Source organism: Sturnus vulgaris, chromosome 8 (genome assembly GCF_052056855.1).
Source record: "Sturnus vulgaris isolate bStuVul1 chromosome 8, bStuVul1.hap1, whole genome shotgun sequence".
NCBI lineage: Eukaryota > Metazoa > Chordata > Aves > Passeriformes > Sturnidae > Sturnus > Sturnus vulgaris.
The window spans coordinates 19,150,514-19,165,259 of record NC_142250.1 but is presented as its reverse complement, the minus strand read 5'-3'; the positions used below and the strand labels follow the sequence as shown (position 1 = coordinate 19,165,259).

General features: G+C 42.0%; 1 protein-coding gene and 1 long non-coding RNA gene across 3 annotated transcripts in view; one reads left to right on the top strand and one right to left on the bottom strand.

Moving 5' to 3' along the window:
* PAX2 (paired box 2) overlaps positions 1 to 6,816 on the top strand; it is an 84,855-nt gene extending 78,039 nt beyond the window's left edge. The window contains exon 9 of one of the 2 annotated variants that reach the window (XM_088169041.1): positions 1,627 to 6,816. In XM_088169041.1, the coding sequence (XP_088025167.1) occupies positions 1,627 to 1,748 (122 nt within the window). In that variant the 3' untranslated portion in view covers positions 1,749 to 6,816. Of the gene's footprint in view, positions 1 to 1,607 lie in introns of both variants that reach the window. The other variant, XM_088169042.1, reaches the window with a different exon arrangement.
* The window catches only part of LOC148223016 (uncharacterized), a 117,169-nt gene that overhangs the window by 99,722 nt on the left and 2,701 nt on the right, over positions 1 to 14,746 (bottom strand). The gene's annotated exons all lie outside the window — the stretch shown is intronic.

Below are 14,746 nucleotides of genomic sequence, written 5' to 3'. Positions count from 1 at the left end.
TCCACAATTTATTCCAGATTATATCAAAAGTTAAATTTAGGTTCTGCTACTCCTAGGCCACAACCAGCATACTTTCAAGGCCTGGTTAAAAATTCAGATAAGTTTCTCTCCTCTCCCATCGAATTTCTTCCTACTGGACCAGTTGGACTAATGTCTAGAGTGGGACACAGGCTGCATCACAAGATTTATAATATCCAGTAGAGTTCTCTTGCAGGGATATATATCCTTCTCCAGTCACTGATATGCTCAGAAATAGTCAGGGTTTGTTCCAGAGGGGGAAGAAAACTCCTATGAGACTTTAGCTTCTAATATAACATTTCTTTGCAGGGGAATAGGAAGAGATTTATTATATGTAAAATAAATCAGTTACGATTATTACCTATATATTTACTGAGGTTTAACAACTGGATAATAGATGCACATTTTATTCCAGCGCTGTTAAACTTCAGTAAATGTGACCTTAATAATCAATCACTATTTAACACACATTCGATAACAATCTAAAGAGCTTTCATGCCAAATGTGACCCAAATCCCAAGTAGTAAAGCACTGTAATTTTGTTTCATTTCTCCCCTCCTGGTTTTAAAGTGACCCATTACACTTTGTCAGGTACACTCAGAACATCTGGCCCTGACACTTTCTTTGTGGCTATGGATCAGGTGTGGCATATTTGTGCTGGAATGTTTGTTGTGGTTTTGCCGCAGGCATTAGCCAAGCCCCATGCAGCCACTCGTTCATTCCCCCACCAGGAGGATCAGGGAGAGAAAACTCCTCAGCTGAGGTAAAGACAGTTTAGTAGGGAAATCAAAAGCCACACACACAAGTAAAGCAAAACAAGGAATTAATTCACTCTTTCCCATGGGCAGGCAGGTGTTCAGCCATCTCCAGGAGAGCAGAGCCCTGCTATGCATAATGATTACTTGGGAAGATAAACAGTGTCACTCCAGACATCTCCCCTTCCTCCTTCCTTCCCCCCTTCATACAGTGACCATGATGTTACCTGGTCTGGAATATCCCTTTGGCCAGATCAGGTCATCTGTCCTGGCTGTGTCTCCTCCCAGCCTCCCACGTACTCCCAGGCTCCTCACTGGCATGGCAGTATGAGAAGCAAAAAACCCTTGGCTTTGTGTAAGCCCTGCTCAGCAGTAACAAAAAAACCTCTGCATTATCAGCCCTGTGCTCAGCACAATCCAAAACACAGCCCCTTACCAGCCACTGTCAAGTAAACTAACTCTACCTCAGCCAAAACCTGCACAAATGCTCATGGGCTTACTTAGTGGTTGTCAGAGGATGCAAAAGGATCTCCTTCCTGTAGAGGGGTGTCCTATCCAGAGGCCACAGTAGCATCTATTGACTGAAGGGTGCCCCTCAGTTGGCTTCCACTGATTGCCTTTCCCTAATCCCATTAGGAGCTCAGTCTCCAAGTTCTTCTTTTGGTTCTTTTGCTTTTCTTTCTTTCTACCTTTCTTTTTGTTTTCAGTTGTCCTTTATTTCTTTTCTTAGTTTGACTGTTTCTGTTTTTTGTTTTGGTTTTTTTTGTTTGTTTGTTTTTTTGTTTACTGTTTGTCCTTTCAACCAGTCCATTCTTCTCCTGTGTTAACTTTCAGGTTCCCCTTATTATTATAGTGCCACATCCCGGGGCTCCGCACCTCCCACTGCTGCCGCTGCCTATGACCGCCACTAGTTACCACGGAAACCACATGAAACTGCAGGGCGACAGCTTAGGCCTCCACATTGTACCTGTCTGACCACCTCCCTCCATCCCTGGGAAGGGTGAAGAGACCTTCTCCGTTCCTCCCCACAGTCCAGTTCCTTCCTCTTCGCCACCAAGGCACCGGTCCAAGCGCTCGCCACGTGAGACTGAGACCCCCTGGTTCCCCCTGCCCTCCGCCCCGACCGCTGCCCCCACGCCAGGAACAACCTGTGGCCAAGTGGCTTCCCCTGCAGGAGCCCTCCAACACCTCTGCCATGCAAAGCCCTCTCGGCTTCCAGGACTCCAGGGGGCTGGGAAGCAATGCAGCTGGCAACCATTGCCTTACAGGACCCCTTTCTGGGAGCGGTAAGGGCCAGGGAAACAGGGGAGAATGCCGCTCGTGAAACACTGTTCCCCAAAGATATGCTCTTCTGTGGTGGACTCTTGAGTGTGTGTAACCTGTGATGCTCACCCTGTTTCCCAGGACAGAGGGAACGGTCTGGCTAGAGCAGAGAAGGCAGCACAGAGACCTGGCCCATCTGGCAACGAAGAAAGGACCAAGTAAAGATCTGCACCCCATTAGGGGTTCTCTGTGCACCTCATCCCCACTTTCCAGCATGGATTCCCCCAGAGTTGGCTGCACCTCATGGGTGGTGACTTTGCAGGCCAGAGTCGGGAGGAACCTCACACATACACCTACAATTTCTGTGACACACAATCAGCTCAGACAGGAGGATGGAGCAACATTTACAAACAAACCGACGAAATGAAGAAATATATAAATAGATATATAAATATAACTGTGTTTTTATGCTTTGTCATGAAGGTCTGTAAAAAGGAACAAAAAAATCCCCGATTTTCTAAAAAACCCAAGCAAACAAAACCAACAAAAAAACCAAAATAATAATTAAAAAACCCTACAAAAATAAAACTCCAAGTCCCATCTCTCCCCACCACCTGAATGGCAGACGAGTTCCTCTGACGTTTGATGCTCCTCTTTCACTCTAGGGTTTTGTTTCCTTTCTGTTTTGCACTACAATGGGATGATGGTATTGGAGAGGATTGGATGCCAGCTCCACCCGGTCGCCTCCTCCTCCCCCTCCTTTCCCAAATCCTGTCTCTGGGGAGCAGTGTGGACAAGTCACATCTGACAAAGTTACCAAATACATCAGTCGACAAAAAAAAAGCACTCTGAGGCAACAAAAGTTTTCCATGTCACTGGTTGGCAAACAAAGAAAACAAGCCCAGCTGCGCTCTCACTGTGCCGTGTGGTGGAAAGTGTGGGGCTTCATGTGGGCCCATCTGATTGCCCTCTGGACAGCTGAGACTGAGATGGACAAATTCAGGATTGGCTGGGATAATTGCTTGGTTCCCTAGTCCTTAGCCTTCAGTCCTTTTACCTTAAACTCTGTACCTGTGACGACTTCAGTTCACCCACATCCCAACTTTTGCAATTTTAGATATGCCCAACACCCATTCTCCAGATCTCCACTGCTGGTGACAACCACTTCATTATCTGTGCCCAACACCTGATTTCCTAACCATTATAGCCCTGCTATATGGGCCCCCCTTTGATTCCCTACCCATCTGCTCATACACCTACTAATTTATAAGGGCCCCATTCAAATCCATATGCTTGCATCCTACCAGCCAGACCCAATATACAGCCCCATCTTTTCATCTTCAATCCTGTATTGTGCACCCTAATATTTACCCCTTATCCCAAATGCTCACCTGATGATTCTCTAGGGATTCTTTGCTCATTTTGGTTCCCAAGTGATGGACAAACACTGTTCTGCAAAAGGCTAACTGTCAATAGAAATGCTTATTACTCCTGTGTTGTCAGCAAACTCATAAACTGTTCCTTGCACTGACACTTCCTCAAAATTACTCAAAGAAAACATGAAGGCAGCTATAGCCTGTCCCCAGGGCACCAAGTCTGCCAAAGTAGATCCTTGTTGTTTTAGAGAGGTTTCAGATAAAACTTGTGGGCTATTGTCCATGGACAAAGACAGGATTGAGAATAAAACCCCTGAAGGCCATAAAAGTGAACAGTGGAGCAATCTGTACAGCCAACATCATGTATAAAATCTAAAGTTCCAAGCCTCTGAGGAGATGTGGTAGTGGACTTGGTATTCTGTCTCCAAGTTTAACTTGTATGTATGAAATCCACCATCAGTAAACAGCTGTGTTGATCCCAAAGGCCCCTTTCACCTAACTTTTTCAGCCTTTGCATGGCTTTAGCTGATTATAGGTCTGTGTCTTCTTTTATGGGGTGCCCAAATCATAAGGGTATTTGGGGGGACATTTACATAGAAGATATAGAGCTAAAATCTGTTCCTGTACAGAATAAAATCAAAGAGGTTACTCCTGATCTATTAAAAGTGTCATTCTGCACATCTTACCTCTGAGTAACCTGCTGCAAATAGCAGAGTTGTTACACTGTCACCAAGACCAGAATTTGGCCTGTTGCCTGATCTTACTCTGTGAGAAGAAAATTCTGTTCAATTTCTAAAAATATCCTTTCACCACTCCTTCTGTTTCCCTTCACAGACACCAGGTAGATGCTGAACCCTGTTAGAATGGTCTCTCTTTTAGTCTCTCAGTACAAACTCTGCTCTATTTATGCACCACCCAGATTCACTCAGCAGGTAGTCAGTGCAGAGGCAAGAAATCCCAGGACAAGCAAAGAGAAGCTCCTGAGGAAGCTAGAGAAAAGAAGACTGTCACACCTCACACTTGGCCACCTGCAGCTCAGGGTTCAGGTCAAAAGAAGTCAGAAGCTCAGAAATGCTTATTTTTATAATGGTGTTTCACTAAACTTGAGGACATGAGCTAGTCTGAAAGCAGGATTTAGTTGTCTCAATCATGGCTGACTTGATTTGATCCTTGGGGGGCCAAATCTATTGTTGGCTTAGATCCACTGGTAAAAGAGGATTTCCACTAGGCATGGGATTCGTCTGGAAAGTTCATAAGTACAGCATGTAGTTTGACCAGGAAAATTCAAAGGAAAGCAAAATTACGCAAAGGACTGGGCAGTCTAATCCTCTTCCACCACCATCTGTAGACCCTCACGCGAATGTACTGAATTACATTTGCCAAAGAGTTTCTTGTGTTGGTTGTTTTGATTTACAGTCGGTGGATGCATTGTAAAGCAGTATTATAGCCCAAGTCTAGTAGCTGACATGGGGATTTATGTGGTGATATTATGCAGAAGAAAACCATCAATATTCATCTAGATTCCATTAGACTGGACTATGCAGGAAACGCAGAAATTCTACCAATTATTTAATATTATGTTATTTGCAAAAAACAATTGCTGCTTTGTAGGAAGATAATGTGTGTAATGTGAAGGCAATTCCTCTTGTATATAAGTTCATCTCCATCTTCATCATGGTAGTTATTAAAACAGCCTCGTCTCATCCTGTAGATAAGGAACACGCTGTGTGTACTGTGCAAGTCTCGTTGTGCTCACTGAAAACAAAACAATGTGTTCAATAAAGCACAGCACAAATCCAGAACCTGAGGGAACAGCCAAACCTTGTAAGGACCCTTTCCCCAACAGGCCAACAGCTGCTTTGTTATAGGTGGGGGGTTTTTAATTATTTTCCTTTAAAAAATGTTACGGGAAAAAATGAAAAAGGATTGGAGGAAGAAATCATTATGCAAAATCCAGTGAAGTTTGTAACACAAACCACTTCTCTGTTCTGCTGTCTCTTACCTTTCTCACATTTCTTTCTCATACCCTCTTTCCATACAATTTCTATCCCTCTCTTTATTATTTCTCATTCCCAATGCACTTTTCTGTCCAGGGAAGAAAGAGCATTACTGTTGCTTGATGATTGAGGTATCTGGGACCTCAAACCCCCTAGCTCTCCTTGCAGGTCTAGAAAACCTTTGTCAAGTCCAATTTCCCCACACACCTCAGTTCCAACACTCGGTAAAATGGGAATAACAACAGTTTCTAGTTCACAGGGGGATTGCACAGCTGAATTAATTAGCACCGGCTCAGTGCTTTGAGATTCTGAACAGAAAATTCTATCAAAATGTTAAGTATTATTGTGAATAATAATTAATGTTTCCATGACATTTCTCTCTTTTTCTTTTCCTTGCAAATCATTCTTTCTTTATTCTTCTTCCTTAGCTGTCCCTTCACTTCTTTCTTCTCAGGTCATTATTAGTTCTGTTGCTATATTTGCTTTATCTAATGGACCAAGCAGAAATGTTGTGAGACTGGATCTCCTCTACTCTACTCGATCATGGGGGAGGAATCTCACGAAATCTCAAATGCTGTGCTTGGCTGGAAACAACAGGGACCATGGCATTCAAAACTGGGCAGTACCTTTGAGTCCTGCTCTCTGAACCTCTCACATCCTTTTGGCCCAATGGGATGTGGGGAGGATTGCATGAGGTGGATGCAGTCAAGCTGACACTTGTGGCCTGTAAATCTGTTGGGGAGAGTTGGTGGCAATGAGCCCTGCTGTGGGAACAGGGGGAAGTTTGCATGCTTTCTGACCCATCAGTAGCGATGAATCAAACTCAGAGTAAGACTTTGGAATTAATGACAACATAAACATGAGGATGTTAAACAAGAAAAGGAAAACAAAATGCCCTGCACCTCTTTCTTCTCTTGAGTATAAAATTATATATGCTTATTAACATTTTCCTAAAGGAATTTTTGTTTTGCTGAACTGTTGGAAAAACTCCACCCCTTTGTTCCTAAGGAAAAGCACCCCTCTGGAAAAAGAAATAAGAATCATAGCTGAGCTGCCCCCTTTGGCACTGACAGAGTGAGGGCTTCTGAGGGACCCACAAATACCACAGTGTGCTCCTTGGCTGAGCCCAGGATGGTGGCAGCCCTGCAAAGCAGGAAGGAGGCACCAAACTGACAATTACAGAACTGATAACAAATGTAAGTGTAGAGCAGCTCTGCTGATGATCTCCAGGCTAAGCTAGACACGAGACCGGGGAGGGAGGGGGCCAGTGCCAGGTGCAGGGTCACATCCATTCTCGGCTTCTGCAGCCCCTCTTGGCTTTTCCTCATCACTTCAGTTCTGTTTGACTCTTTTCTTTTCTCTTTTTGTGCACATGAGAAATAAAAGCAAATTTTTTTTTCTATGTCATTTTAGTGGCTTCCGGCTTGTTTCTCTTTCCCTCTCCTTCTCTCTCTCTTCCCCCACTCCCCCAACACTTCACTCTCCAATAGATTCCCCTTGAGGTCTCTGGGATGTTACATTTGTTGCACCTGGCATCCTTTGGGCACTGTGTAAACAACATTATGGTTGTTAACAACCACCAGGCTGGGTGACGGACGGCACTGCACATGCTTGCAGCACCCTACAGAACAATCCAGCCACACGCTCCTGTGCATTGCCAGCAGGACTCCCTCTTCTGTTGATCTCACCCAATTGATTCCAAATGATCCATAACACATCAGGTACCCCCAGGTAGTTCAGAAAATCAAAATGCTAGTGGGTAGCCACAACATCAGAAATATGTGGGGTAGCTTGTTTCCTCATAGCCCCAGCTGGGACACTCTGTCTAGGTCAACTGGGGAGCAAAACCCAGTGTAAAGTCATAAATAACCCATTCTCCAAGCTATTCATCATCCACCTAACAAACAGCTAGGCATTATATTCAGGTATGCTATAAACATACCGAATACTGAGGTATTCAGTCAATTGCTCCTCAGATAAGCATTAGTTCTCCAGGAAGTCCTATGCAGTTTAAGGTCATAGAGGTGGACTAACAACGTAGCAAGAAGTCAGGCTAGGCCAAACCAATTTTGCTCCTACAATTTTTAGTCATATTATAAAATATTTTCACAAGACCTCATAGAAGCCAGTGGGCCCCATCTTCTGCCAGTGCATGCATATCTTAAGGAAAACCTGCTCATAAGTGCTGTCACTTGACTTCATAGTCCAATACTTTTGTTCATCAGAGTTAAAGCATTTCCCACAACAGGACATTCTCCATAAGTGAAAGTCAACTTGTTGAAATTCAAACAGACTGTAGAAGCAATTCAAACTTTTGCAACACTGCAGCAAAACTGCCTGGCAACTCTCCTGAAGCTGGGGGCCTCCATTTCCAGGGTTTTCTGCCTGGAAGACAGACAGGCCTGGGAAGTGATGTGGGGACAGGCTTGCATTCAAACTTGGAATAAAACTGGATTCCCCAGTTCTAACACTTTTTGTGCATCAGAATTCTCTTTCTCTACCAAAGTTTAGGTGATAAGAATCAAACAGCAAACTGATAGATGAATCCTAGATGTTAAATTGACTGGAATCAAAGGAAATTATTAATGTACATTCACTGACAGAGGTGAATGACAGGCTAAGAATCACCAGATACATGTGTCAGACAAATGCCAAATGGATTTTCAAAATTCAACCTGGTAAAATAATCTTACAAAAATGATTTAGAAACTAGCATGATTATGTAATTTCTATCACAAAATAGAGCCCAGAGATCTTCACCCTGACATTCCTGTGTAAATCTCCATAACTGGCGGTAGAACTACAGCAAAACTTTTGCAACTTTCAGGAATTTATATATCTTGCAAAAATAAATACTTGCATGAAAGAGCTATTTCTACCATTCAAACTAATATTATGTTCTTTTAATAATCTTCCTGCATAATCAATGGGAGTTCTCAGTGTGAAAATGTTATGTGATAAAACTAAAAAGAGCACCACAGTCTGTCTCCTAATGAGGAAAATGATCTTGTGAGGGTTCATACAACACTAAGTAAAGAAATCCTCTTTATGATTACTCTGACAAGAAAAATAAAGAAAAGTTTGAACATTCTGAGATGATGACAACCTTCTTTAAATACACTCTGTGATAAGTGTAGGCAAGAGAAGACAATACATATCTCAAGGTATTCATTTAGGTAGCAGATGAATTTACTGGACATAATCAGTATTGAAAAGCCATAAGGACTTGGGGAGTGGCAAAAATGGAAGAACAGCAAACATAATACCAATGCTTTAAAGGAAAAAATTAATCCTGAAAACTATAATCTCGTAAATCTATACTATGATGCCTGTGTCCAAAGAAAAATGCTCTAAAATATTAAGGGAAGGATCCACTCACTAAAAAAGAATCAGTTAATGAAGATAACAGTAAGAAGTAAACAGTCCATATAAAATTTTTCTCTGCTTTAGAAAAAAAGCTGGGAATATCCTCAGGACAGTTAACTTACATGATTCAGGCTCTGTATGCAGTGAAGTAAAGAATGTTTGCATTGTCAGCACCTCATACTTAAAAATCATTATCCAAGTACAGGCAAAAATCACAAGATACATTAGAAATAATGTAATTTGTGTATAGCACCATTTTGTATATATGTATATTTATATACATGTATATAAAATAAATACAAAAACTACTGTTTGACTTTAGTTTCAGGGTTCTCAAGACATCTACAGCTACATTATTAGTGGTGCCTCTTACTCTGTAAATTTACTTCTAGTGAAAATGAAGTATCTCACTGCATCACACGGACCTTGTGGCTTAGTGTTTTTGGAAGCAGCTCAAATGTCACAAGACCTGGAAATGGCCCAGTAACTCCTGGCAAGGCTAACAGGGTTGGTCTGATACCAAAGCTTATCAAAGGCTTGGGTTTTTTTCTGTTTCCTCCTGTGTGACACTTCGGTGGAAGATGCCATCCAAAGCCTATTTGATAATTTCACATTCAAAATTCTACCTGGAAATTCATTGTGTAGTAGCAGCTTGGAAAGGACTGTTTTCCACTGGTTCTTATCCATGTAGCAGGAGAATCCCTCTTGTCAACCTTGGCAGCTTCTTGCAAGCCCTGTCACCTGTCATGCCCTTCCTTCAAGATGCTTTGCCATGCCTTGCCAGTGCTGCCCCAGGCATGCTGACCCTTGGTATTGCCCACGATGAGGAAAACACGGATTCTCTGTGAACTCCCTTCCTCCCACCCTCCCAGGTATAACCTCCCACATGTTTCTTATACACACTGGGGAGAGCACCCAGAACCCCACATTCCATGCTCAGGTTCTGCTGGCTTCTCCACACTATTCCCACACATTCAAAGGACCTTCTCGATCCTTATGGTTTCCATGGTTCTCCACAGTCAGCTTTAGTAGGGAACAGCAGGCTTCAGAAAGGAGGCAACATTCATCTTTACTTTACATCCTAACTTTCTGCTGCCAGAACTTGTAAGCACATGCTGACCCACTGAAATCCCAACTATCTGTGGCTTCTGACCTTGGGAGAAAAACTGTAAGGGACTGTTTTGAGGGGGTTTGTTTGATGTTGGGTTTTTTTCAAACTGAAAGAAGATAGATTTAGATTGGATTTTAGGAAGCAATTCTTGACTGTGAGGGTGGTGGTACATGAGAACAGGTTGCCCAGAGAAGTTGTGGATGCCCCATCCCTGGAAGTGTTCAAGGCCAGGTTGGATGGGGCTCTCAGCAACCTGGTCTAGAGGGTGGCATACTCACCCATTGCAGGGGAGGTGGACTGAGACAATATTTAAGGTTCCCTCCAACCCAAAACATTCTATGATTCTATTGTGACTTTTAACCTGAGACTAATTTCAAACACATCCTGTTGAACACCCATAAAAGGACTACAAACAAAACCTACACAGAAAATCAAATGGACTAAACAGGATGAAACTTCACACAGGTAGAGAATCTGTCTGCACAGAAGAAAGAAGCTTTTCTTTTTTCCACGTCAGCATCCATGAGAATCCTGGTTTAGCCATGGAGTTGCATTTAGAACCTCCTTAATACACCAACAGTATTTAGTTACACTGCCTAGATAATCAGGCAACTTCCACATACATACTTCACAGACTCATCTAAGTCAAATCACCATTACCAAGCAAATCAATCCAAAGCCCCCGATTTTCATGCTGCTTTCTCTAACATCAAGACCATTAGTTTTTAGTGTATGCTTTTAAAATCACTAGTTTATTTTTAAGGAAAATGCTTTTAATGCATTTAATGGGAAAGGTGAGCTTATGGACATAGATGCACTGTACATGCAGCTATTCTTCTACTGCTTGTTTTTTGTTCTTACTGTTTGCTAATTGAAAAACACTGGAAGTAATTTCTCTAGATATACTCCAAATCTCAGAACATGACATAAAATCCAGGAACCCAAATTTTAACCAGCAACATCTAGCTAACAGTTAGCTGTCTAACCCATCAGGAAAGTTTATATGTCCTATCTCCCTGTCAAAACTGATAGAAATAGGATAATAGCTTGCTAATGCTACCAGCTGAGCCAACCTTTTATCTTAAGCAGATAAGGTCCACACTCATAAAGTTCCAGACAGACTCTGCACAGAATCATTCTCCTTAAAATGTCATGAATTGCGTGCTTGAACTTGAAAAGTCCCAGAGAAAAAAGAGCAGTAAAAGAATTGAGCCAAAGCTACAAAAGCTGGATACTCAAAACTCAGTAAGTGCCAGAGTACAGGAAGACTGGACAGAACTCTGCAGGCAATGTGTGCCAGGGGGAACAGGAGAGAAATTAAATCAACTTGTTATACTTTTTGCTCTCTAACTTGGTAGAGACTATTAGTAACAGGGTAAGATTGGCACAAGAGGTTTGCACCATCATGAACAGAAACTCCTTGTACACTCCCTACCATCCACCTTTGTCCAGCAACCCATTAACATCAAGCAAATATAATATGTTAGTAGGTTAAATTTGCTAATAAACCAGGATGTGAGCATGTTATAGCTACTTAGTATTCAGTTTGCTCTTTTAGAAATGATTTGGTAGAGAATCAGGCCCTTCTCTCCCTCTCTAGCTGACTCTCATCTGATTCTAATTCAATTTCTCTGCCTATTGTTTATTTCACCGCTCCCCTGTGAAGTGTCAAATGCTGATGTTCCGTCAGCCCAGAACTGTCGTTTATATTTGTCATTCAGTCCTTGTTAAAAAATAAAACAGGACTGCGCCTGCCTTGGAGCGCTCTGCCTGGGAATTCCCTGTGGTAAAATTAGTCCATTTAGATGGAAAGTTTTGTGTCACTCCCCTGTCTAAATTGGCAGATCTGGCTCTTTTGCAAAAACCAATAAACTGTGAACCTTGATGCATCTGTCAATCAAACTCATCTTTCGTGAGCAAAGCCAGATGACAACAAAAGCTGGGCAGGCTCCTCCGATTGGTTCTTCTCATTTAGGCATATCAGGAGGCACCTGTCACTCCTCTGGCTCAGCATCGTGCTCACAGGGACTCGATTCCCGGAAAGATGGAGCCTTACTGGGGGCTGGGTTGGGGCTGGGATGGCAAAGGAGAGAGGGGGGGTTCACCCTTCTCACTTTCAGCTCAATCTGCAGCTTGGCTCCTTCCTCATAGCACTGGTGGGAGGCAAGGAACTGGCATCACCTTTTGTTCTGGAAATGTTTTTTTCAGATCTTAAGCAAGCTCTTTGATTTCTTAAACTGCAGGTTTTCTGGTGGCTAAAAGGATGTAGAAGGAGCAGTAAATGTGATATGCTGTATCCCTGGGGCACTGGGAACTAAGCCACAATACCACAGAGGAGACACAGGACATATTCCAAACCCCTTTCCAAAGCTGCTGTCTTTCCCCTATCTGGTCACCCACCGAGGAAAAGGAGAGGAGGTATTTCTACCTGTCTGCTAGGAAAGAAGGGGATTGCAAAGTGTTTGCATGTCAAAGGAAGTATTTCATATAAAGGCATAAAAGAGGGAATGAAATGGCAGCAAAGATCAATAGCTCACACCATGGGACTTGAGAGGAGCTGGCACTGGGGAGCAGATGATACTCTGGGAACAATCCCCAGAGAGAACAGAACTTCACAGGACATCTCAAATTGCCCAGTTTTCACTGGAAAATTCTGGACTCTGCTGTCTGCCCAAAAAAAGGGGACCAAATTTTAAATAATATTCTCTTCTGCTTTCCAAAAACTGATTTTAAATTATTTTTTGAAATGTTCTCATTTGCATACTTGCTTAAGGTTGCCACTGATCCAATCAAGAAACATTTTCTTCCACAGACCTGTTGCTTGATGATGGATTTATGTTGCCTCTTAGGCACCTCATCACAAACCTCAGGTGCCTATATTTTCTCTTTCTCCTTTGTTTTGCTCAGAACAACTCTACCTTCATATGTCACACTGTTTGCAGGTCTCATGGTAATTATCTTGCCAATGCAGTAGCCAAATAGTTCTCTCAAAATCAGAATACGGTACATGACTATTTCTCACAGTTACCTTACAAGTCTCATCAAAGTTTTGTGCTTTTGCTCCAAGAAAGATATGTGATAAAAGATTGAAATATTAAACTCCCTAAAATAGTTGTGAGTTCTTTTGGTTCTACCATCCAGTGTCAATTACAGACTCAAAAACAAAAGACAAAAAACTTAAAATCAAACTGCAAAAAAGCTCTTTAGGACATTAAAGCTCATGTCATTATTCTTACATACTGTTTGAGACTTGCCAAATAGGACATACAAAGTATAGATTTTCATGAAATGAATCTGGTAAAATATTGACCAGGTGATACTAGTCAGCTTTCATATACACATCTACTGGGCTCCACATATAAGGTCAAAATACAATTTGTACGTCACTGTCTGAGGTCTTGAACAGATTACTAAACGATTGATTTTAGCAGGCAGGTTACAGGGTACTGAGTGAGTACACAAAGCAGCATAGCCAAAGGCTGCAGTCTTGGAAAGGAACACTACAAACTGTGATCATGAGCCATATTAATATCACCTACAGATACTGAGACAATGACTCTGTGCATTATGTACTGCACACAGTGAGATATCATTCCTGTCCTGACCAGCCTACTTGTCATTAGACAAAACTGAAAGGGAAAGTGACTCATTCAGTACTGCTCACCTGACCATAGACAGCAAAGGAACAACATAAATCTCACCAGCTCTGCCAGCACACTGAGTCCCCCTGCCCTTTATGCAGGTATGGATAAAAGCAAAGGGAACCATCATCAGTTAGCCTAGCTATTTTTTAACAGATTCTTGAGAAAGTAAATGAAAGAAAAGATAATGAATCTTCAACACAGGTTTTCTACCTGCTGCATCATTTGCTAGCAGGGGAATACATACATGTATTCCATAGAATATCTAAGCAAATGAATTGCAAAACACTGTGACAAAATAAAGAGAAACTTTACAATGCTGCATTGTGGAAATAAAGTGCTAACAGAGAGATCACAGTAGCACACACCAATAGGCCAAGGAATGGCCATAAAGTTGTTAATTAATTTCAGTGTTTTGGGAGACACTTGGCCTAGATTCCCAAAAGCAGCTCTCTAAAATGTAACTCATACTCAAAGATCTAACCAAACACCACAGGTTTCTTAGAATCACCAACGGCCCAGCACTTTCCCTGTTCATGAGCATGTGTGAGGATGCACACTAGAGTGGAATTCCTTCCATGATTTATTCCCATCCTAGGACTCTTCTTTGAAGGTTCACTGCCCAACAACTGTAAGAAACAGGCCAGTACTCTGAACTGCATAATCTTTTGTTGTTTGGTTTCACCTTTGTCAAAATATTCCAGAGGCTCAGTCTCTGCAGCTGTGACAAGCTCTTCTGAAGGGTCCAAATGTGAGCTAGGTATGTAATTTTGTACAGCTCAGTATTTTTACTACAAGACCTTGAGAAGTGTTGGCATGCTCACTTGCACATGATATGCTGAGTTTTAGTTTTTTGAATTTTTTTGTTAAAGATCCCTGAATATCCATTCATCATTTTTGTCTCTATCTACTCAGACCTTAGTTTTAATTAATTCATTTATTTTTTAACTTGCTCTTCTTTGAAAATTCTGGAGTTTAGGTTGATTAGGAAAAGGCTGATCCTATTCTTATACCAACTAGATTACATATTCACCATTCAACTTCCTTTTAGGTTTTAGTATCAATCAGAACAAACTTGAATTATACTCTGTGCTTCAACTATTTCATTGTGCTCCCTTTTCTGTCTGTATCAGCTGATCACCCTCACTTGATTTAGATATTACTGTGTGCAGCAGAAATTCTCTTGCTGCTTTGTGTTTGCACAGCAGGTACCATAGCG